The sequence below is a fragment of the Capricornis sumatraensis genome, chromosome 4 (assembly GCF_032405125.1).
Source record: "Capricornis sumatraensis isolate serow.1 chromosome 4, serow.2, whole genome shotgun sequence".
Classification (NCBI taxonomy): domain Eukaryota; kingdom Metazoa; phylum Chordata; class Mammalia; order Artiodactyla; family Bovidae; genus Capricornis; species Capricornis sumatraensis.
In genome coordinates, this window is record NC_091072.1 from 157989798 (window position 1) to 158014134 (window position 24337).

The 24337-nt window shown below is 55.3% G+C and overlaps 1 protein-coding gene across 1 annotated transcript; it reads left to right on the top strand.

The window, feature by feature from the left end:
- Window positions 1-576: 576 nt before the first annotated feature.
- BIK (BCL2 interacting killer) lies at window positions 577-20015 on the top strand. Its single transcript, XM_068971553.1, has 6 exons — window positions 577-583; window positions 1379-1547; window positions 16992-17141; window positions 18374-18481; window positions 19158-19275; window positions 19935-20015. The coding sequence occupies exons 1-6, from the start codon at window positions 577-579 to the stop codon at window positions 20013-20015; spliced, it is 633 nt and encodes a 210-aa protein (XP_068827654.1).
- The last annotated feature ends 4322 nt before the right edge of the window (window positions 20016-24337 follow it).

Here is a 24337-nt window from a genome sequence, read left to right on the forward strand (position 1 = left end):
CCAGTGGTTAAGAATCCACCTGCTGGGACTTCCCCAATGGTCCAATGGCTAAGGCTCTGAGATCCCAGCGCACGGAGCCTGGGGATCGATCCCTGGTCAGGGAACTAAGGTCCTGCATGCTGCAGCTCCGGGAGTTGGTGATGGACAGGGAGGCCTGGCATGCTGCAGTCTGTGGGGTCGCAAAGAGCCAGACACGACTGAGCGACTGAACTGAATTGATGCTGCAACTAAGAGCTGGCACAGCCAAATAAAGAAAGAATCCACCTGCCAATGGAGGGGACACAAGTTCAGTCCCTGGTCTGGGAAGATTCCACGTGCCTCAGAGGAACGAGGCCCCTGCAGCACAACTACTGAGTCCACTTGCCTGGAGCCCTTGCTCCACAGAAGCCGCTGCAGTGAGAAGCGCAGACAGCTAGAAAGAGTCCGCGGGAGCAACACGCAGGCGCAGCACAGCCATAAATAAATAAATTGTAAAAAAAAAAAAAAAAAAGCCTAACGCCTGATGGTTGCAGGGCCTGGGGGAGGGAGGAGGAGTTACTGTTTAGCAGGTGTTTTCAAACATGGGATGTTATGGAGATGGCTGGTAGTGATGGTTGAACAGCACTATGAATGTGCTTTGCCTTTTCATACTGGTCATGGGGCTCTCAAGGCAAGAATACTGAAATGCTTTGCCATTCCCTTCTCCAGCGGACCACGTTTTGTCAGAACTCTTCACCATAACCCTTGAAGAGCTGACTCATTGGAAAAGATTCCAATGCTGGGAAAGATTGAGAGCAGGAGGCAAAGGGGCAACAGAAGATTAGATGGTTGGATGGTATCACTGACTCAATGGACATGAGCTGAGCAAACACTGAGAGATAGTGGAGGACAGGGAAGCCTGGCGTGCTGTAGTCCATGGGGTTGCAGAGTCGGACACGACTGTAGGGACTGAACAACGACATGAACACCACTACACAGTGCACTTCCAAACAGTGAAGAGGGTACATTCTGTTTTGTGCCTTTCCACGCAATTAAAAAAAAAAAAAAAGTTGAAGAAAAAAACAAACCCAAACAAAACTGAACTCCTGAAGCTGCCAGCACAGAGAGCTGGGATATTTGAGCACTGAAGTCACGCTGTCATTTAGCAGGTCATTAAGTTCTCTTTCTTGCATGTGGATGAAAAAGAAAAAAAAAAAAAAAGCATCAAGAAGCCCTAAGGACTTCTTGGAGGCAATCCATGTCAAGACCCTGGATCACCCAACCCAAATGCAGTCAGGGGAATTCATCCGGACAGTTCTGCGGAGCGAACCACTAACTTGTCGAGCGCAGGAGGCAGAGACACTAAACGAGTAACCAGATCACCCCCTAGCAGTTCTGTTTGCCTTTTGGACCCCGCTAGGTCCGGGAGTCTGGCGGGGAGGCGGCCCTGGGGGCGGGCCGGGGCGGGGCCGGCGGTTGACACCCGGGCGCACGCGGGCCCCTCGCCGCAGACAATACGCCTCGCGGCTGGAGCGCTGTGGACGCCGCCGCCGTCACCACCCGCCGCCACTGCCACCGCCGGACGCGAGGTGAGCCCTCCCGCCCCTGCTGTGACCCTCGCTCCGCTGCCGGCCGCCCCTCCGCCCAGTCCGAGCCCGGCAGGTGAGCGCCCCGGGGCTGCCCTGGGCGCCCGCTGGAAGGTAGAGAGGCCAGTGGCCCCATATTTTCCTGTCCCGACTGGATTACTTACTTGCGGGCGACGTCCGGGGACCCCGGCTCCGAAACACCCACCTCGCTGGCCGAGGCGGGGGGGGGGGCTCCAGTTCCCCGGTGGGCGATCTTGGCATCCGCGGCCCCTGGGGGCCTCAGTCTCCGCATCTGTGCAATGGGGCGGCCTGTCTGCGCCGCGCCCAGGGGACCCGGCGCCCGATCGCCCTTCTCCTCCCTCCGAGGCCGGACTCCCAGGTCCTCTGGGCATCGGACCCGAACGCAGGGCTGCCAGCCCAGGGCCGCGACGGCGCGGCCACCAAAAAAAGAAAAAAAGAAAAAGGATGGGGGCGGGAGGAGGAAGATGGCGTCGGACACCGGTTCCCGCCGGCCCCGGGGTGCCTGGGCGCCGCGCACCGGCCAGGGGGCCCGGGCCCGGCCGGACGCGGGACGCGGGGAAGTCCGGAACAGGAACTGCGCGCCGGGCGGGCGCGGCGCCCTCTGCCTGCCCACGCCCGGGGCAGGTGCGTCCCGCGGGGAAGGCGCCCGGGCCGCTGGTGCAAAGCAGGGACCGCCGGGCGCGCCCCATCCGGGGACAGCGAGGCGTCCCGCCGCCAGCCCCGCGCGGCCAGGACCAGCCCCGAGGGGCTCCGGGCTCCCCACCTCCTGGGTGTGAGTCGTTTTGTAAACCGTTAATTGTTACTATAGTTTTCGCCAGGACGTTGTTCTTGCCGCTGCTGCTATTGTAGCATTTTCCGAGCACCTATGCGGCTTGGTTTCCTTCCTAAGCTTTGCTGCGGCTCCCCGGGAAGGGAGGGTTATGGCTTTATCCTTACCACTTTAGGGAGGGCTCTGTGCTGGCCGGCCTCCAAGGACCGGAGGCCTCCTTGTACGGTTGGAGAAACTGAGCCTGAGTTCAGGAGGCGTTATAAATGCTGTCTAGCCAAAAAGCCCAGAGCTGTTTCCTAGAAGCCAAGCCAAGCTCTCCACGCAGCCACTTTCTGGTTGTGTTGTCTTCGCTGGGTTCTGGCACCCCTGAGCCTCAGTTGCTCATTCTGTAAAATGGGTCCATGAGGTTTCTCACCAGGGCTGGAGGAATACCACTCCCGAGTGTTGGTGGCCGTTAGTGACTTCTCCGGAGTTAGCTGTTTAACTCTATTTCTACTTATTCTGGGCTGCCCTTGGAATGAGCTCTTAGGAGGAGCAGCACATCTGGGGTGATGGGCACCTGATGCCTCAGTGGCCGGGATCCCAGTCTTAGCACTGGGCTGGTGGTGCTGGTCTTCCCCATGGTCTCATCTCCCCTCCCTTCTCAGTCCAGGATTTGGGGATTTCCCACTGTCTTAACCTCAAGGTCACTGTGGCTTCTCCAGCCTTACCAACATTAGATTGTACAAGTTTACTTTTGCTTGTGTTTGGTCTGGGAGGAGTGGGGTCTAGGGAGAGTGGCTTCTGGGGGTCAGTGCCTTGGAATGTCCTTCGGGGCAGGAAACATTTTTAATCTATCCTCTAAGATGGCTGCCAGGTGACTTTATTTTATTTTTTTGATGGGAATGTTTCTCTAAGCACCAGAGGTTCTGTGCCGCCTTCCATGGGAGCGGGTGAGGCCTAAAATAAGTGGAGTGATGCACTGTAGCAGCGCCCCTTGGATGCCAGACTCACTGTCTCAATTGCTTCCTCCTCCGAGAAGCCTTCTGTGAATACCTGGTCTCGAGCTGCAGCCCTCCCTCTGTTCCTGGGGGTTCCTCTGCCCTAAAGCTCTCTCTCTCTCTCTCTTTTTTTTTTTTGATAAGTAAGAAGTGAATTTATTAGAGAGATACACATGCCGTAGACAGAATAGAGAATAGCGAGAACGGCCTTGGGAGAAATACACTCTACTGACAGTGTGGGCTGGCCGAGGATCTTACTGTATTGTTTTCAGGACTCTAAGACAGAGTGGAAATTACACCTGCTCACTTAGTCTGATTTACACAAGCCCGTAGCTCCACTGGAACAGGAATTTATTATTATTTTTTTCTTTTTCTTTTTGGCCACGCCGCACAGCTTGTGGGATCTTAATTCCCTGACCAGGGATCAAACCTGAGCCCCTTGGCACTGGAAGTGCAGTCTTAACCACTGGACTGCCAGGGAAGTCCCAGAGCAGGAGTTGAGAAAGATCACACTAGAGTATCCCCTCTGCCCATCACAACCTGGGCACTCTGGGAAGAAGCTGGTTAGAGCTTCTAAACATAGCTGGTTGTATGCATCAATATGTTTATTGTAAGTTTTATTAGGTGGTCAGTAAGTGTAGAAACTGGGCTTCCCTGGTGGCTTAGACAGTAAAGAATCTGCCTGCAATGCGGGAGACCTGAGTTCCTTCCCTGAGTTGGGAAGATCCCGTGGAGGGGAGGGCATGGCAGCCCCCTCCAGTCTTCTTGCCTGGACAATCCCCATGGACAGAGGAGCCTGGCGGGCTGCAGTCCACGGGGTCACAGTCAGACGCGGCTGAGCACAGGCACAGATACAGAAATTGAGCTGCAAAGAAAGGAGAGAGCAGTGGTCGTCTGCTTTCTCACGTCTGGTCGTCTCGGGAGTGGACGGGGGGTTCTCGGTGAACGGCTCCATCCACCAGTGAGTCTTGACCCTGACCTCCGAGGTGTTTCCCCCTCTCCCTGGAAAGCATCCTGTTTTTAGTGATCCCATTAAGTCTGTAGACAATTAATGGCTTCTGGCTTCCCCTACCGTGGCCGTAGTGGATCCCACGAGAGTCGGGCTGTTTTTCTCTTGGCCCAGAACAATTCTTCGGTGTTTCAAGGAAGTTCCCGGCACGCTTGGGTTTTGTTGTCGGCGGCCACCAGGAAGCCTGCGGCGGGTCTGAGTGGACGTGTGCGGCTGGCGCTTTGTCCTGCCGTGGGTTGGTTGGGGCCGGGCCCTGGGTGAAATACAGAATGTAAGCAAATAAGTCCCCGGCCGGAGCCCCTCGCTGGCCTGGAGGCGGGCAGGAGAGGCTGGGCCTGGTGGTCAGGGCCCTGGGGCAGGCTTGGGGAGGGCAGCTGATTTCCCTAGTGTCAATATTGGGCTGTGACAACACAAAACACCGCAGGGCCTTGCCAGGCGCTCCTGGTAAACCTGTTTTTCTGGAGGTGGGAGAAGACACGGGGTCACCCAGAGTCTGAGAGGAGAGGCAAGCTCGGGGCCGGAGCGGGCAGCCCACCTGGCTGTCTGGGCAGAGGCACTGAGTCTGGCATGGAACTCAGCGAAGGCTCGAGGCTGGCCAGGGAGATGGGCGGATTTCCTATTTGCAGACAATGACGCATCCGGGAAATCCCAGCGGTGAACTGGGTGGGCGTGCACCTCTGCTCAGCTCCAAGTTCATGGACCAAGAGCCTCCCGTTAGTGAGCACTGACTGTATACCCCAACCCTTTTGGCACTAGTGATCGGTTTCCACCGACTTGCGGGGAGGGGATGGTTTGGAGATGATTCAAGCACGCTACACTGATCATGCTCTTTCTTTCTGGTATTATTACACTGTGATATAGAATGAAACAATTATGTAGCTCACCATCACGCAGAGTCAGTGGGAGCCCCGAGCTTGTTTTCCTGAGCTCGGGTGGTCATGCGGGCGTCGGGGAGCGGCTGTAGGTACGGATGAGGCTTTGCTCGTTCACCTGCTGCTCACTTCCTGCTGTGTGGCTGGGTTGTTAACAGGCCGCGCACCTATCCAGGTTTGTGGGCCAGGGGTTGGGACCCTGCTGTCTACCATGCACGCAACCTCTGCCTCCTCTCAAAAGCTGAGCATGTCCAGTCCAGCGTGCCCTGGCCAGGAACTGACTGTCCTGTGAGCCCAGTCCCTTCGTTCTGTTGGACCTTGTATTATCTGGTTCCCCTGGGCTGTCCACATTCACTAGTTCCTGCTCTGAGCCAGGGCAGACAGACAGGTAAACATTTAATGAGACTGTCATGGGCTGCGTGCCTAATCCAGGTCTGTTTACACAAGGTGCTGGGTTAGGAGCAATTAATTCTGTCCTGGGAGGAGGTGAGTTCTGAGCCTGGAGGAATATGCAGGTCCCTGATGCCAACCTGGGGAGGCAGCAGAAGGTGTAAAGGTGGGCTTGAGGGCGTGGAAAGAGAGGAGTAGGCAGCCCAGGATCTGTCCCCAGAAAGGCGAGCCCCCAAGCCTGCCGACTGGAGGGGGCCATGTCCAGATCTGGTAAGTGGTTGAGACCCCGCAGCGCTGGGGAGACCCAAAATTCTCTGGAAGGAAGGAGACCATGAGGGCCACGTCTCTCTGAGCCCTTAGTGTCTGGACCCAGGAGCACATAGTCCTTCATGTAAATTCTTACGAACTTTAATTGAAGTATATTTGATTTACAGGATTGTGTTCAGGTATACAACAAAGTGATTTGGATATCCGTATATATATGTGTATATATATAATCTTTTCTATTGGGTTATCACAGGACACTGAACGTAGCGTCCTGTGCTACATAGTAAGCCCTTGTTTGTTTTATATCTGATAGTGTAGATCTGTCAATCCGACACTCCTGATTTATACTCCCTGTTTCCTCATTGGTAAACATAAATTTTCTATGCCTGAGTCTCTTTAGTAAATAGATTTATTTGTACTGTTTTAGATTTCACCTATAAGTGATGTCAACTGTCTTTCTCTGTTTGAGAATGATAATCTCTAGGTTCGTACATGACGCTGCAAATGGCAATAGTTCATTCTTTTTGGAAAAAAAAAAAAAAGTGAAAGTCGGTCACTCATGTCTGACTCTTTGCAATCCCATGGGCTATAGCCTACCAGGCTCCTCTGTCCATGGAATTCTCCAGTCAAGAATGCTGGAGGGGGTTGCCAATTCATTCTCCAGGGGATCTTCCCAACCCAGTGACTGAACCTGGGTCTCCTGCATTGCAGACAGATTCTTTATGTTTGAGCCACAGGGAAGCCCTCGTTCTTATTATGACTGAGTAATATTTTATGTGTGTGTGTGTGTGTGTGTGTGTGTCGGGGGGTGGATTTCCTAGGTGTGTGTGGGGGCTTCTCAGGTGGCTCAGCAGTAAAAGAATCCACCTGCAATGCAGGAGGTGGGGGCTGGATCCCTGACTCGAGAAGATACCCTGGGGAAGGTAATGGCAGCCCAGCCCACTCGGACATGACTTCACAACTTAACAACAGCAACACACACACACACACACATCCCACATCTTAAACTAATCATCTGTTGATGGGCACTTGGATTGTTTCCATGTCCTGGCTATTGTAAATAGCACTACTGCGAATATGAGTTCTCATCCTTTGCAGATATGTGCCTAGGAGTGGGGTTGCTGGATCGTATGGTAGCTCTGTTTTTAGTGTTTTAAGGAGCCTCCACGCTGTTGTGCGTGGTGGCTGTACCAGTTTACGTTCCCACCGACAGTGTCGGAGGGTTCCCTTTCCCCACACCCTCTTTAGCATTTATTGTCTGATATACAGCCTTTTTAAACGTATGTGGCAGACCCAAGCAGTACCTTGACAGCCGTTCTTTTTCTAATGGAGATGGGAACCCCGGGGCCCCTTTCAGGTGGCAACAAGGACGAGGTCCACTGGGACCCCCTCCAGACTAGGCTTGCAAAGTCTCCTCACCGTGATTTCCCCACCTGGTTCCTCCTCACTTCATGAAGTGTGCATTCTAACAAACACTGTAGTCTGGGTGGTTCATAAGCCACAGATACTTATCTCTCACTGTTCTGGATGCTTGAAGTCCAAGGTCAGGGTGCCACAGACTTCCTGTGTCCCCAGTGGAGGATGTGAAGGGAGCACCCCTGGGCCTGGTTTAGCAGAGTCCTGACCCATTAGCAGAGCCCTCGGGATCTCCTTGCCGCCCTGGGCCCTCCCCTCCTTTCTCCATCATGGGCACTAGGTTTTCCACAGAGGAATTTGGGGCGGGGCAGAAACTTTCAGACCTCAGCCGACTGGTTTAAAGCCAATTTCAAAATCAGTTGTCAAGATGATATTCATCTGTTACACTTTCTCTTTTTTTTTTTCTTTTTTAATGTGTATTTGAGCGGGAAAGAACGGAAAAGAATCTGTCCCCCGTGCTTGTTTAGTGAGTGAAGAATTAGGGGGTCCAGCTGGGCTTTTGGCTAAGAGCAAGTGTAGTGTGAGAATTTCCTGGTGGCTCAGTGGTAAAGAATTCACCTGCCAATGCAGGAGATGGAAGAGAAGCAGATTGGATCCCTGGGTTGGGAAGATCCCCCTGGAGGAGGAAATGGCAACCCGATCCAGTATTCTTGTCTGGAAAATCGCATGGACAGAGGAGCCTGGTGGGCTACAGTCCAGGGGGTCGCAAAGAGTCAGACACGACTGAGTGACTGAGCACAGGGGCTAAGGAATTTGTCCAGAGGACCACAGCCAAGCTGGACCAGAACCCAGGCGTGCCTGCAGCGCAGGGCCCCTTGGCTCAGCGTTTTCCTTCATAAATAACGTGTAACCAGTGAGAGGTGAACACAGGTCAGGGCAGGTTCCATGTCTTACTCCTGTCAATCACAGCTAACCTTGACTTCTTTCCATGAAATGTGGAGGCCCACCTCCTTCCATTTTGGAGGCCGCCAACCTGCCAGGTTGGGAGGAGAAGGGGGCTCTGGTTTTGCATCACTCTTTCCACTGACGTTCCTGAGATCCTTGGGTCAGGCCCTGGGGACCTGGAGCCCAGTCATCTCACAGCAGCTCTGGCCAAGAATGTGTCCTGGAGTTGGGGCCATATTTCATGGAGCTCCTCTGCTTAAGTGGGCGACAAACCCTTCACTGTTTGTTTTTATTTGTTTCAGCTCCACTCAGAATATTGTTTTAAGTTAATTTTTGGCTGTACTGGAGTTGCTTGGGCTTAGTTGCCCTGAGGTATGTAGGATCTTCCCAGACCAGGAATCGAACCCATTTCCCCTTGCATTGGCAGGCGGCTTCTTATCCACCAGGGAAGTCCTGAACATTTTTAATAATGCACATTTCTTAAAAAAAAATAAAAAGTATTTATCTTACAAATTGTCCCGCAATCCAGATATACAGTAGCTTGGAAAATAATGTTTAGAAAACAAAAACCAATGTAAAAGACGGATTAAAACAGCCAGAGTAGTGCAGGCTTTATATGGCTCTGATTTTACGGTTTTCTTATTGTATCATCAGTGTCAGAAGTCTGTTCCTTCAGCTGGCTCCACTGCTCAGGATTTAAACAAGTACCTTTTCCTCCTGGTTTTATTTCACCTTTCAGATCCACCCAATAGTCTCTCACAGCCCTTCACTGTTCTAACCCTTAGTTGGTCCTGAGGGAGCCTGGACTCAGTAGACGCAAATCAAAAGGGCGTGGGGTTACTGAGCTTTAAACTACAGGCCAGAGAGGGCAAGCCTTTGCCCGAGGCCACCCCAGCCAGAAGCCAAGTTGGCTTTCTCACTCTCTCTTTTGTTTAATATATTTTATTCTTATTTAATTATTTGGCTGCGCCAGGTCTTGGCAAGCGGGATCTGGTTCCCTGATCCGGGATCGAACCCTCTGCCCTGGGAGCTCGAAGTCTTAGCCCCTGGACTCCCAGGGCAGTCCCAAGGTTGGATCTCTTGCAGTGTCTGCACCTGGTTCAAGGTGGCCCACGGCAGCACCTGCGCCAGGCTTCAGGGCAGAGGGCTGAGATGCTGGTGCAGTGGTAGGGCTGAGGAAGCCTGTTTCGAGCTGTGCTTAGAGGCTCAGTCATGTCCGACTCTCTGCGGCCCCATGCACCGTAGCACCGCCAGGCTCCTCTGTCCATGGGGATTCTCCGGGCAAGACTACTGGAGCGGGCTGTCACCCTGCTGGCTTCCAACTCCTACGCTAATTTCCAGCCTTTTGCTTAAAATACCTTTCCCTCCTCTTACCTTCCTCTCATCTCTCTCCCACCCCCCCACCCCTGCCCCCGCCCCCACCCCCCCACCCCGTTGTTTCTCCATCACTTAAGGGAAGTGAGTCCCGCCCACCTGAGACCAGCTGCTTCAGGCATCTGCAGGTTCCTAAGTCTGGCCTCCCCTGCCAGGTGGGGAGGGCGTGGGTGGGGTGGGGGCTGGGACGGGTTGGATGCTCGATTCCTGAAATAGACCTTGAAGACAAACATCACCCTTTCAGACAAACATCATCCTTTCAGAACAAAAATTCAGGTGATGAACTGGAAACAATTATTTTTGCTCGATTTTTTGAATCAGTGAGACTAACCCCAATATTCAGGAAGCAGAAACATATAGTTAAAAAAGTTTAAGTCTCCTTCTTACCTTTGTCCCAGAGAGGCCCCTTCCCCTCTTTCCTGACCTTCTTTCTCTTTTGGGAGATGGATCTGTGCAGATAGAGGTGTTTGTCTTTTTTTTTTTTAACGTGTGCAGCACAGAAGACAAGAGCAGAAGGGGATGACAAGATGAGACAGTTGGATAGCATCACCGACTCAACGGACACAAATCTGAGCAATCTCCGGGAGACAGTGAAGGACAAAGGAGCCTGGCAGAGGAGCCACCGGGTGGCAAAGAGTCAGACAGCTTAGCCACTGAACAGTAATAATCCAGCACAGTTAATCTGTGTTCCCCGCTGTGTTCACGCGCCTTCAAGATCTTGGCGCAGCAGTACCTGCCAGGTACATGCAGGCCTGCGCAGAGGACACATTTCTAGAAATCAAAGGGCTTGTGCGCTTGTGACTTTGATAGACACTGTCAAACTGACCCCCAGAGAAGTAGGGACTAGCGGTCTCTCACTCCCTTCCGGATCTGTTGATTGCTTAACCAGCTGTGGAGCCTCCTGCTCCCACGAGGTGGAAGAAATTGGGCAATCGTTGTATCTTTTGATGTTCTTTGCAACCCTGGAGGCTGTGCTGCTTTTTTGCAGAACCCTCTCTGAGCTGGGTGACTGCTCCTGGTCTCACAGCAGTGACAGGGCTGGGACAGGAACCTGCATCTGTCCTGCCCAAGTCAGGGCTTTTCTGCTTGATGCTGTGGGCACTGAATGCTTTGTATGCCAGGGCATTAGGGGGGCCATGTGTGTGGGGGGGCCCCCGAAGGAAAAGACTGGGTACCAGGGCTTTGCATCTGGGTCCAGAGCATCCACCGGCCTGGCCCAGAGGACTCACTCACCAGAGGGGGCCTCACCTGTTCCTGCTTTGCTGCAAGGCCCTCAGGGACATGGGGAAGGCTGGGCTGGGCGGCGACTCAGGGTTCACGCCCCCACAAGGCGGGGGCAGCTGTTTCCATCCCAGGGTGTGGTGGAAGAGGCCCGCCTGTGACCCTGTGACCCTGCAGCCTGACCGGTCCAGAGCTGATGCCCCTTCCTTCCAAGCCCCGCAGGCGTCCTCGTGACTGCGGGGGCAGTGAGGTTCAATTTGCATCCTGAGATCCAGCGGAAAATGGGTTTCCACTGCGTGTGTAGGAGGGTGAGCGTGGGCTGCCGCCTGCGTGGGTGTGCCTTCCTTTCCACCAAAGAAGAGTTTTAAACTCCTCCTTTGCAAATATGCTGGGAAAAAAAATGGACGCTTGAAACCAGTCCAGGTTCCTGGGTCTGCAGCTGCAGTGATGTCAGTTTTCGCCCCCCTGTTTAGTCACTCGACAAGCATTTATCTGCCCGGTGCTGTGGGCTGGGAAGCAGGGATTAATAACGATAGTGATGGCAGTTCCTTTTTTTTTTTTTTAACTTTTGTTTGGCTGCACCACAGGGCGTGCAGGATCTTAGCTCCCCAGCTAGGGATGGAATCCTGGGCCCCTTGCAGGGTAAGCTCCGAGTCCTAACCACTGGACCACTAGGGAAGTCCCAGCTCCTGGTTGTCCCCCTTGGAATGGCTCTTGCTGGTGTCCTCATTGAGGAGTGAGGGAGCTGGGCACAGGGGTTGTCCCCCAGGACACCCAGCGGGCGCCAACAGGGGTGTCAGAGGAGAGCGAGAATGGCCAGAGGCACTGCCCAGGCGAAGACTGGAGGCCTGACATGTTTAGTGTGGTGGGAGCTGGGTTAGGATTGGGGCAGCAGGGCTGAGGTGACCAGGGGGAGAAGCAGCTCCTGGTAGTGTCCCCTGAGGGGCCTGGGGATCAATGGAGCAGGTGGAGGGGTCAGATCTGAGGCTGCTGCGTGGAGGTCAGATTGGAGGCCCCCAGCAGGAGACGCGCCAGATGGGACGGGCCCAACCCTCAGCCTCCACTGGAGTGAGGGGGCTGCTGGGAGGGACCAGCTCTGGGGGGCTGCTGCAAGGCCCCTGTCCCCACTCTCAGCCACATTGTCCTCTCGCTCGGATCTAGAGCCTCAAGGCCAGCCTAGGGCTGCTTGTTGATTCTCCTCCTTTAGTACCAGCCAGAACCATTGACTGACTGGGGCAAGAAGGCTAAGGACTTGAATTTCTTCACTTCTCTTTTTAATAGATACAGGGTTAAGTGGTGAGCATTTTCATCCACGTACAGAGCTTAAATCAGTGCTTGACCATAGCTAATACCCAAACATCAGCCAGGATTATAAGACAGTTAGGGCTGGTTCTTTTTAAAGAAAATCTTCATTTGGCTGCACCGGGTCTTACTTGTGGCATGTGGAATCTTTAGTCCCCTGACCAGGGAACCTGGGCCCCCTGCGTTGGGAGTGCAGAGTCTTAGCCACTGGACCCCCAGGGAAGTCTCTAGTGCTGGTTCTTGCCTGGAAAAGGAACCCTATTAGCCTGGGACCATTATGCCTGCTTAGCAGATAAGGAAACTGGGGGTCTTGCCCAAGATCTCCCTGCAAGTGAGTGGTTGGTTAGGATGTCAATTCAACATCCCCCCACCTGTTTTGGAGCATCAGGCAGGGCTCAGATGATGATCAAGGGAAGAGGAGAGTCTGGTGTCTATCCCAAGCCAGCTCTGATCAGAGAGGTCCAGAAGGGTCTGGGGACCCACATGAAGGTGCAGAAGGGGCAGGCCCTGCCCCCAGACAGTTGAGTCCAGTTGAGGAGGCACCACTCATGATGCTCAGCCACCTCGAAGCTGGTCACACGCAGTTTAGGCCTCACGCCCAAGCTGCTAGTCGTCACTGTCCCAGGTCAGGCACCGGCCCTGTAGGACTCAGGGACCCTCATCCTTTGGTACCCAAGGTGCCCAAGGATTCTAGGCATGTCTACTGGGAACTGAGGGATGTTGGGATAATGGCTCAAGGTGAAGTTCAGGCCACGTGCCCAATGAAGTCCCCTAGCGACCCCTTGCCAGTGGGGCAAGGGTGTCCGTGGGAGCACAAGCCATCTCTGGGAAGGGAACAGCCCCGTGCAGAGGGGCTTGGAGGGGGAGTGAGGGGCTAAGGGAGCAGGGAGACAGATGCAAATGAGGGCTGGGGCAGCTTTCCCTTGAAAATGGCCATTTGCATAGACACTCTGAGAGCTCCTGGTCCGAGTTCCTGAAATGCTGGCCTAACACGAGGTCAAGTTCACTGGGCTTAGAACCTGTTTGATGTTAAAACCTGTCTCTATTTATCTGGATCTTTTAAGTCCTTTAATGGAATTTGTATTTATCCATAAAGGCGTTTTTTGGGGAAGTCACTTCCCCTGCATTGCACAGTATGCGGGATCCTAATTACCCAACCAGGGAATGGAACCCGTGACCCCTGCAGTGGAAGCTGGGAGTCTCAACCACCAGGAAAGTTCTTGTCCATACCGATTTTAAGCACCCTTTCTTAGATTAAAAAAAAAAAAAAGCCATTTATTTCCTGATCAGAAACCTTATATTTCCACAGTTGTATTTACTGTCTACAATATTTTCAGGTTGTCTTGTAGGAATGCTCTTGATTTTTCTGTGTTGATCTAGCTTGTTAAGACTCATTTATAGGACTTCCCGGGCAGTCTAGTGCTTAACACTCCATGGCCCAAAAAAGAAAAATAGAAGAAGTTTGTTGTTATCATTCTTTAGGAAGTTGTGTCCAACTCTTTGTGACCCCATGGACTGTAGCCCACCAAGCTTCTCTGTCTGAGGCATTTCCCAGGCAAGGCTACTGGAGTGGGTGGCCATTTCTTCCTCCAGAGTGTCTTCCCCATCCAGGGATCAACCCGGAGTCTCCTGCTTTGGCGGGCAGGTTCTTTACCACTGAGCCACCAGGGAAGCCCCAGAGAAAAAGACTCATTTACCATTTTTCCCCATAAATCTAACTGAAGGCCACTCGCCTCCTGGACCATGGCATCAGTGCCCCTCCTTCCAGGGCGGTTGACCTGGGAGCAGGGTCCGTGGCCCTGGTTCAGCATCTCCTAATCATAAGGGGAAGGGATGAGAGTCATCCCTGGCTACAGAAGTGGCTTCAAACCGCACTAATTATATCATCTACTCTTGGGCAGTGTGGCAGGTGGGTCTGGGCTCACTCCATAGCTTTTAACTGATAGACCCCAGAACGAAGGGGTGAAGATTTAGGCACCCAGAGTGCCACCTGCGCTGGGTGTCTGTGTTGCTAACAGCCTTTTAGGGTCTTAGAAACGTCCCCGGGACCCTCCCTGTCTGTGTGGCGGGCCTGCTGGTTGGCAGCGGGGTTGGGGTGGGGTCACTGGCAGCGGGGACAGCCTGCTTTTGACACTCTGCCTGCAGGCGCCCTCAGCAGGTGGCTGCACCATTCCCCGAAGCCCGCCTGGGGTGCCAGGGGCCACCCTCCTGGCTCCACCCACCAGGTCTGACCTGACATCGCCCTTCAGCCCACAGGGGAAGGGGCTGTCCTGACAGGTGCGGGTGGCATCTGTCAGACTGGGGCTCTTTTGTGGCCCCTCTGGCTGTGTTTACACGTCAGCTCTCTGCAGCCCCAGCGCCTGCGACCTGCCTTTCACGTCGCGCTTTCATCTGGAACAGATGTAGAACTGTTTCTCTCCCAGGAAACTGAAGCAGCCCGCTCCCTTTGATGCAGGCTCTGGCCACATATTCTCTGTGGAACAATGCTGTCCTTGTGCGATTTCTTTCTCAAAGGCCAGGGCGCCCCAGACACCCAGATACCTGTGTGCGCCATCAGATGATGTCATGTCCATCTCTGCGTGCAGTTTGCTTGCACTGTTGAGAATGACTTGTCTAGACTCGCCCGGCGGCACCTGGAGGACCCAGGAAACTGACCTGCCTGCCCACGAGCCCCTGCCCTGTCTGCGTTTCCGGCCCTCCCCCTTTAGCGCCGAGAGCACATCGCGCGCTCTATGCGCGGCTCTGCGTCCCTGTGCTTGCGTACCTCTCAGCCGCAGTCAGGAATGAACGTTGGTCCACCCTGGCCTGGGGAGCAGGAGGCCTGGGTGTAAACCAGCTGATTGTTGATACAGTTAATTTGCGGGGGGGGCACATCCATGGCATGTGGGATCTTAGTTTCCTGCCCAGCAGTGGGTGCTCCCGGCAGAGGAAGCGCAGAGTCCTAGCCACGGGACTCCAGGGAGGTCCCCAGCATCAATTGTTATTGAAAGAATAATGGATCGAGGTGCAGAGGCCATAACAGTGCTGCTCCCCACCAAGCTGTGCTCAGAGTGTTAGTACTTGGGACACCCCGGTGGTCCAGCGGTTAGGAATCTGCCTTGCGGTGCAGGGGATGGAGGTTCGTACCCTGGTCAGGGAACGAAGATTCCACATACCTTGGAGCAACTAAATGGGCGCGTCACAACTAGACAGTCGGAGCACCGGAATGAAAGGTCCCACATGATACACCGAGACCCAGCACCGAGCCAAATAAATGGATCAATGTTTCCAAAACTGTTTTGACACTTAAAGGAGGCTCCTTCATCCTCCAGCAGCCTAGTGGGCAGGGGGCTGCTCCTGACACATTACCAATGAGAAAACTGTGGCGTCACACAGCTCCTGAGTGGAAGAGCTGGGATTTGAACTCGGGCCTTTTGGCTCTTCATTGTGTTCTGGAGCGAAGGCTGTTTGATACAGCGTGGGGTACATTCTGGTGAGCACGGTCATAGGCCTAACCAGCTGTCACACCTGATGATGTAAACAGAGCTGCCCTGTCTGTGTCTGCTCCCCTTCAACCCCCGGCTCAGACTGAGACCTCATTGACCGGAAGTGGGTTACAGGCCCGCCACTAGCTGCAAGGCATGCCGGGGAAAGTGAGAACAGAAGTATTAGCACTGGCGTAGATGAGCACACGTCAGGGCCACCCCAGTGAAAGCTAGTTCTATTAGCAGGGAGCCCGGGCAGTGGAGAGGTGAGACAGTCAACTGGAGAAAGGAGGTTATAAAATACTGCGGAAGGAGTGATCCCATTTTTTTTTTAAAGGTTCTCATTAGTTATCTGTTTTATACATTTTGTTGTTCAGTCGCTAAGTGGTGTCCAACTCTTTTCGACCCCATGGACTGCAGCACGCCAGGCTTCCTTGTCCTTCACCATCTCCCAGAGTTTGCTCAAACTCATGTCCATTGAGTTGGTGATGCCATCCAACCTTCTCATCCTCTGTCGTCCCCTTCTCCTCCTGCCTTCACTCTTTCCCAGCATCAGGGTCTTTTTCAATGAGTCAGTTCTTCGCATCAGGTGGCCAAAGGATTGGAGTTTCAGTTTCAGCATCAGTCCTTCCAATGAATATTCAGGGTTGATTTCCTTTAGGATGGACTGGTTGATCTCCTTGCAGTCCAAGGGGCTCTCAGGAGTCTGCTCCAGCACCACAGTCCAAAAGCATCAGTTCTTTGGCTCTCAGCCTTCTTTAGGGTCCAACTCTCACATCCATACATGACTGTTGGAAAAACCACGGCTTTGATATATGTCAACCCCAGTCTCCCAGTTCATCCAACCCCACCCCTCGGCGTGATCCCAGTTTTGAAAATGTGTGTGCTGTGCATGTGTTTAAAAACTAACACTATCTCTCTGGGAGTTGGGATTGTGAATGACTTTTCCTTGCTTAGCCTGTGATATTTGCCTCTTTCTGCTTAGGGGGAGTAGCAGTAGGAAGCTGGCAGAACCCAAGGAATTGGCACTCTGGATGGAGCCCAGCTTTAGTCCACTATGACATCAGACATTTGGGATTTTTTGTTTGACTATAGGCCTCTTGGGGATAGCATTAGAGCCTTGCATTTATAGTCTGATTTTCTCTTTTTTGGGGGGGCCACACCATATGACTTGCGGGATCTTAGTTTCCTGACCAGGAATTGAACCTGGGCCGTGGCAGTGAAGAGTGTCAAGTCCTAACCACTGGTCCGCCAGGGAAGAAGTCCCTGATTCTCTTTTCACAAAGGAAGAAGGCGAGACCCCTTATAAATCTCCAAATCCCTGAGATGGATGAGAGAACAGAAAGGCATTGTGACCCTCCCAGAGGCACACAGCAGAATTCGTGCCAGGGGGAGCCGGGGTGGAGGTAAGGTGACTAGTAAGTGATACCCCAGATCACACACTTCTGAGCCTCCACTCCTTGTCTTTTTCTTCCAGAGAAGAAATGTATCAAGCAAGACCCCTCTCTAGGAACCTCTTTTTGTACACCTTCCTACAAAACCATGGCCCAGGCTTCCTGGATGACCAAGACTCGGGGCTTCCCGGTGTGACCAGTATCTTGGAGTTCCACCCCATCTCCCCCTACAGGTAGGGGTAGCCTTGGGCCCGGCCCACCCTCATTCCTGGTCAATGACTGTGGCAGGTGGTTAGCAGACCCCTCTGCATTCTCCGGGCAGGGCTGCAGCGTGGAAATTCCCCAGGCGTGGTCACGGAGGCAAGCGCCCTGGGCGGAGCTGCTCACAGAGGAACCCCTCTGAGCACCCAGCATAGTCAGCCCCAGGACCGCCCTGCAGTGCTGGCCATCAGAATGACTCGAGCTCGTGGCCTTGACGGAGTGCCTCCTGGCCCTTCTGACCACAGTCACGTCAAGGTCTCATAGGAGACGGATTTGGTTTTAGAGAACCAGCAGGAGGCGGCTTCAGATGCAGTTCCCAACCCTGGCGATCAAGGCAGGGAGGAGGAGGCTGTCCCAGCATCAGCGCCAGGCTTCTAGAGGCTTCCCTCCTGCTTCAGGCCTCGGAAAACTCTTAGCCATTAGGCCTTGGGCGTGGGCTCGGGGCTGGTTGGAATCTTAGGTATGGAGGGACTTGGGAACCTGCCCCCTTCCCTTCCGTGTAGATGGAGTTGGGGGGCGGTGTCGTCCTGACTTTAGCCTGCCACCTGATTGCCCGCCAGCCCTCCCTAGCATCACCGTCCCCCCTCCCCTCCTCCCCACCTCCCCGCCCAGACTGGGCAGGTGGCCGGGGCTAGGCTGAGAGGGACTTGGAGTCCGGGGAATTTCCAGCCAAGTCACCGGGTTGGAATGTGGGCAGCACCCTGGGAGCAAGGCTGAAGCCGGCCCAGGTGCCCAGAGTGTGAATGTGAGCATCTCCGCTTCCATCAGGGAGTCAGTGGTGGGGGAGGGCCACACAGCCCCTCCTTTCTCAGGAGGGGTGGTGACATCAGAGGTGGGTTCGGGATTAGGGACTGGGAAACACGTCCCAGGTACCTCCCTGGACTTTCTGGGGTGCTCGGATTACCCTGGAGGGGAAGGGAGGCTAATTGTTGTCACAGGCATTGAGTACCTCCCTGCCCTCCCATAAAACGGGGGGTGGGGGCAGGCTTCACTGGGGCAGCCCCCTCCCCAGGGTCCAGCATCTGTGCTCCAGGGACCTCCCCCGGGGATGGGCCCTCACTGGCTTCTTCTGAAGCAAAGTAGGAGCCAGAGGAGGGGCATGTGAGGGTTCCCTGCCCCCACCTTGCTGCCCCCACCTTGGTGGGTCTGGGGGCGTGGGCTCACCAGCCCAACCCCCCAGGTCCCTTTCCTTGCCTCCCCGCAGTGACAGTCCACACTACCTGGCCATGCAGCTGGCCTCCATTGCCGACGAGATGGAGCTGAGGTTGCTGCTGCCCCAGTTCGTTGAGCCCTTCTGGATGCCCATGTACAGGTGACAAGCCCCGCTGGGCCCAGGACTCCCGTAGACCAGGGCTGGCCCCCCGCGGCTCCACTCCCGGTGTGGGGGGCGGCCCGGAGCCCAGAGCCCTCTAGTCCCTGGATCTGTCCTGGGCCGCAGACCCCAGTGCCCTCCTCTCCCCTCTATCCTCAAGCCAAGATAGCCTCTTTCCAGAAGAATCTTGACTGAAGACGACAGGAAGTGCTCAGGGAGCCGGGATGGAGCTCTGTGCCCAGCGTTATGGGCAGAGTCTTCTGTGTGGGGGTGGGGGTCCTTGCAGGAGGACTCAGCTGCCAGCATTTGCCAGCTTCCCTGCGGGTTCTCAGAGCCTCGCAGACTTGCTGGGTGAGACCAGAGAGACCATGACTACTGAAAACTAGGATGCAAGCTGGCAGGGGGTCTTGTGTCCAGGGAAGCAGCCTGCCTTAGAGGGGCCCGGGTCTCTCTCGGAATGTGGCTCCTCCTGCACCAGCCTCTGGGAGCCCATGAGCGGTGGGGCGTCGCCCAGCTCCCAGGACTCAAGTCCAGATCCCCACGGGGTGAATTTAGAGCCAGAGGGCCGGGTGACAGTGGGTGGGAGGGGACAGGCCCTCTCCTCCCCAGCGGTCCCTGGAGGCCACCTCTTGCCCCTGCTCCTGTGTAATGGCCCTGCCCCCTTTCTGTCTTGCAGCTTGTTTTTCCCCTACAGCCACGTAGGGCTCAGGGATGTTCTGAGAAGCTTTATGGTTGCTTTCACCAACCTCAGGGAGAACCGAAGGCTCTGGAGCTTCCTGACTCTCAGGGACCGGGTAAGCGAGCCTTGAACTCCTGACCTTGATTTCCATCCGGTGAGTGGTGACTGCTCTGGAGCAGCTGCTTGGGGCTCACCCTCTCTGGATGTCACTCCAGACTGTCTCGTCTTGCCCGCTCCCCGCATCTTCTACCGCTGCCTGGTCCCCAGGGGCCTCTGGGTTTGAGGCTGCGGTTCATGGGCTGGATGCACGCATCTGCTTCCTCATCTGGGCTGTGTTTTTCCCCCTCTGCCAGGAATTGCCTTCATCAGGCAGACCGGCTGCTCACAGTTACCTCTTGTCCCGACGAGCAGCTTTCCGGACCGCCCCCTCCCTTCCCTCCCCATCAGTGCGGGCCGAATGCCGCAGTCCATTCTGTCAATATCACACCGGTTTTCCTGGCAGACCAGCAGCCCCCAGTGGGCCGGCCTCCTCTACTGCCGCACCCTCCGGGCCACGGTCATCTCCTACCCTTCCCGTGTTTCTCATCTTTCCAGTCACCCCGTCTCAGACCCCCCCAGTTCTTCCTGCGGCCCCCATGTTAGCCGACGACTCCCCACACCACCCCCGTTCCGACCCTCGCCTGGCTGGCTCCCCGTGTCCGCAGGGCAGGGGGTTGAACGGGCGGGCCTCCTGCCGACTGGAGGTCCTCACCTGTCGACACCTTCATCCCACAGGTGTCGCCCAGCCTGTGGCCCGAGCTGGCGCTGTCCCTGCTGGTGGTGGCGATGCTCAGCTGGGGGTGCCGCTTCCACTGACCGAGCCGCTACTCGTGTGGGGGTGGGGCTGGCCCCTCCCCCTCGACCACCACCCTGGCGGTGGCCCTGTTTTGGTGGTGTTGTCTTTTAACTGTTTTCTGATGATGCTTTTTTTTTAATTTAAACTCTGAGTGCTGGGACACTGAGGTTCATACTAGTTGTTTTTTTTTTTTTTTTTAAGAGAAATGAATTTATTATACCTCTGGGGTCGTTACTGGTTAACGACCCACTCTCCCGGCCCCAGCCCGCTCTGCGGTGGCCTGTCCTGAGATGGAGCCTCCCTCTCATGGGTTGGTTGAACAGGGGGCGGCGGGGGGAGTGCTGGTCACACCCCCGTGTCTGGGATGCCCGTGGCACAGGGAATCTGCTGGAATGGATTTCTGCGGGGCGAGGAGAGCTCAATAAAATGTTGGTTTCCAGCCGGTCTCTGTCCTCTCTGGGGGTTGGTGGGCTGCATCCTGCCGGTGGGGTGTGGGGAAGGCAGGGCGTGTTCCGGATCACCAGTGCGCCTGCGGCACCACCTGGCTCCCAGCTCCTTCCTGCACCTTCCACGGCTGGCGTGCTGTTTGGCCTGCATGAGCTGGATTACTCCCTCATCATGTCCTGGTGCCTGCAGCCTGCCGTTAGGGATACCTTCCTTTCAGCTGTCAGTGCCTCTTACAATTGGGCCGTCTGCCCTCCTCATGCCTGCTCATCCAGGGCTCCCTGCTGGGGATTGTCATGCCCGTGGGGGTGCAGAGAGGGGGCTGGGCCGGGGCACCCGGGGCAGGAAGCCAGGCCCCCACCCTGTGGACTCAGCTCACCCCAGACCTGACCCGGGGCAGTTTCTAAACCCTGAGAGGCGGGCCCTCTTTCCCCTGGTGCTGTCTCTCCCCACCGCCTCGTGCCAGCCCTGGGCTGGGGTGAGCCACCTCCCAGCTCCCCCACCCCCCTTCCGTTCCCCGGCCCTCAGCATCTTCTGCTCATCCTCCACCCCCACCAGGACTCAGGGATGGTGAGTCTTTGCTGACCCCCACTCAGCCCTGGAGCTGACCCAGCAGGTGCAGCTACCCCCCACCTTCCAGCAGGCTGGTCAGACCCGGCCCCCTGCCTCCTGCCTGCGCCCCTGCACACCTCCAGCCCTCATGACTGAAGGGACCACCCCAGGCCTTATACTGCAGCTCCCCAAGGTCTGGCCCTCCACGGCTCTGAGGCCTGACTTGACTCCCTTTCCTGTGAGGTGTCACCATGTCAGGCTCTGAGAACCTCACAGCGGGGCTGGGGGGTGGAGACCAGAATCTCCCGGTTCCCAGACAATGGCCGGGATGCCCCATCTGTGCAGCCGGCTTTGTCTGGAGAGCTCCATCCCAGACTGGTACCACATTCCCACCAAGCTTGTAGACCCGGGAGTGACCCGAGGGCTCGATGTGGGACTGAGAAAACTCCGGGGCCTGCAGAGGGTGAGATGAGTCCTCTCCGAGGAGGGGCTGGGGGACCTGGACTGCAGTAAAAAGGCCCTGGGGCGGGGACAGGCCGGGGTGCAGAGGCAGACGGGCCAGCGTCGGCCCCACTGCGTCTCCTGGTTCACGCCAGCCCGGGCCTGGGTTAGCTGCCTGCTGCAGCTCTAGCTCCCACGCGGCACTGGACCTTCTGAGCCGATGTGGATCCGGCCGTGGAGGGCCAGCACTTCACTCCTGTCTACCTGGACAAGCCCCCCTGATGGGGGAAACTGAGGCTCAGAGGCAGGGGACTTGACCGAGGTGGGCTAGACTTCCATCACCCCAGGATCCTCCAATCCAGTCAGATTGGGATTCAGAGTGAAACCCGCTCTGGCTGCTCCACGTGGCAGCTTCCACAGGAGCAGAGGAGCTGAATCCGGTCTCAATCTTGAGTCCACAGCAACATCAGAAACAACTCTCCAGTGTCCAAAAGGGAGAGCCAGAGGCTGGTCCCTGCCAGGCAGAGGGCAGGGGTGACATGTGGTCACCCACTGGCCACATGACTCCTAGAGAATTTTCACACGATGCCTCCCACGCCCCATCTCCTGCAGCAGGTCTCTGGCGGGCCCCAGGGCACCGCTGCACGCATGGTGAACACTGAGGACACGGTGCCTCTTCCCAGGCAGACCCGGGGAGTCAGGTGGCTGGCAAGAGAAGCACTCCAAGCTTCTCCACTGACGTGGGGTCCAGGGAAGTGGTGGCAGGTGCGAGTCCCACCTCAGGGTGAGAGCCCTCAGACCAAGGACAGCGCTGGTATTGGCCCCAATGGGGGCAGGAGCTGGCCAAGGTCCTGCCAAGAAACAGGATGCAGGACCCACCGTGGTCCCGGGCCCTCACCCCAGGATGACTCCTGTAACTCCCGGAACAATCTGCCATCTCTGCAGGATTCAATTGGAGGTTGGGGGGTTGGGCAGGGAGAGGGCCCACCCACCCCCAACCCAGGGCTCCTGGAGTTGAGGTGGAGCCCTGCCCACTGCACCTGTGATGGGGGAAACTGGGACCCAGAGGCAGGGGACTTGACCAAGGTGGCCCAGACTTCCATCACCCCAGGATCCTCCAATCAGGTTGAGATCCAGAGTGAAACCTGCTCTGGCTGCTCCACGTGGCAGCTTCCACAGGAGCAGGGGAGCTGAAACTGGTCTCAATCTTGTGTCCATAACACCAGAAATGACTGTCCAGTGCCCAAAAGGGAGAGCCAGAGGCTTGTCCTGGTCAGGCAGAGGGCAGGGGTGATGTGGTCACCTACTGGCCACATGACTCCTACTGGGCGGCCCCTGAGACAGACGCGCCCAGAGGAGCAGTGAGGCCTGCAGCCTGGACGGCCCGCCCTCCGCCGCCCACCTGTGGGGCTGTGCTCCTCAGAGCTGCTTGCGGCGCAGCCAGATGCCTGCGCCTGGACTGGACTGTGGAAATGGAATGGTCTCCCAGGCTGCCTGTTACTGAAGGCTCTCAGCCAAGGGGGTTCCAGCAGACTCAGCAACTGTTTACAAAGGAACGAGGGCTTCCCTGGGGGCTCAGTGGGAAAGAATCCGTCTGCCAGTGCAGGAGATGGGTTCCATCTCTGCTCCAGGAAGATCCCACCTGCCACAACTCCTGAGCCCACGCCTGTAGCTTAGAGCCTGTGCTCCCCAACGAGAGAAGCCCCCGCAGTGAGAAGCCCGCACACCGCAGCTATACAGCAGCCCCTTTCACGGCAACGAGAGAAAGCCTGGGCAGCAAGAAGACCCAGCACAGCCAAAAATAAAATCAATAAAATACAAACTTAACAAAGTTCTTTGTGAAGATTTGAAATTCTCTATAAAAACAAAGGAGATGAGACCAGTCCATCCTAAGGGAAATCAGTCCTGAATATTCACTGGAAGGACTGATGCTGAAACTGAAACTCCAATCCTTTGGTCACCTGATGTGAAGAACTGATTCTTTGGAAAAAACCCTGATGCTGGGAAAGACTGAAGGCAGCAGGAGAAGGGGACGACAGAGGATGAGATGGTTGGATGGCGTCACTGACTCAATGGACATGAGTCTGAGTAAACTCTGGGAGTTGGTGATGGACAGGGAGGCCTGGCGTGCTGCAGTCCATGGGGTTGCAAAGAGTCGGACATGACTGAGCGACTGAACTGAACTGAATAAAACAAAGTTTGAAGAAATAGTTCTTCACTGTGCTCCAAAGAGCATGCAAACCTAGACCTTGGTGAAACAAGGATCTGGGGCAGTGATTCTCAGCCATGGGAGGGCTGCGGGCTGTGGACATAGCTGGGCGTGTCTGGGGTCACAATCCCCAGAAATTCGACTGCCGTGGAATCGCTAGGGGCCAGGCGCCATGAGCATGCGCCTGTCCCACACAGTGAAGACTGGTTCTGCTCAAAGGCCAACAGCACTCTAGTTGAGAAACAGAACGAAAAGTGAGAAACCCTTAGGAGCTTGGGGTTCGCAGATACAAAGCACTACACGTAAGAGACAGATAAACCACAACATCATTCTGAACAGCGCAAGGAACAATATTCAGTTCTCCCGTGATTAAACCATAATGGAGAGGAATAGGAAAAAGAATGTATATGTATATTAATATGTATAACTGAATCACTGCTGTACACCGGAAATTAACACAACTAGATTAGATTAACTAATCTTCAGATTAGTAGATTAATAGACTTCAATTAATTAAAAAAGAGACACCCTACCCAGGGTTTGACGTATGCCTACAGGACAGTGATGTTTAAAGACGAGCTCAGACATTTCATCCCCAGTGAGATTTTCCCAGTATCACTGTATAATGAAAAAACCACCCCAGAAGTTGAGAACTGATCACATTTAATACTGATATTAGGAGTGGGGACCCTGCAC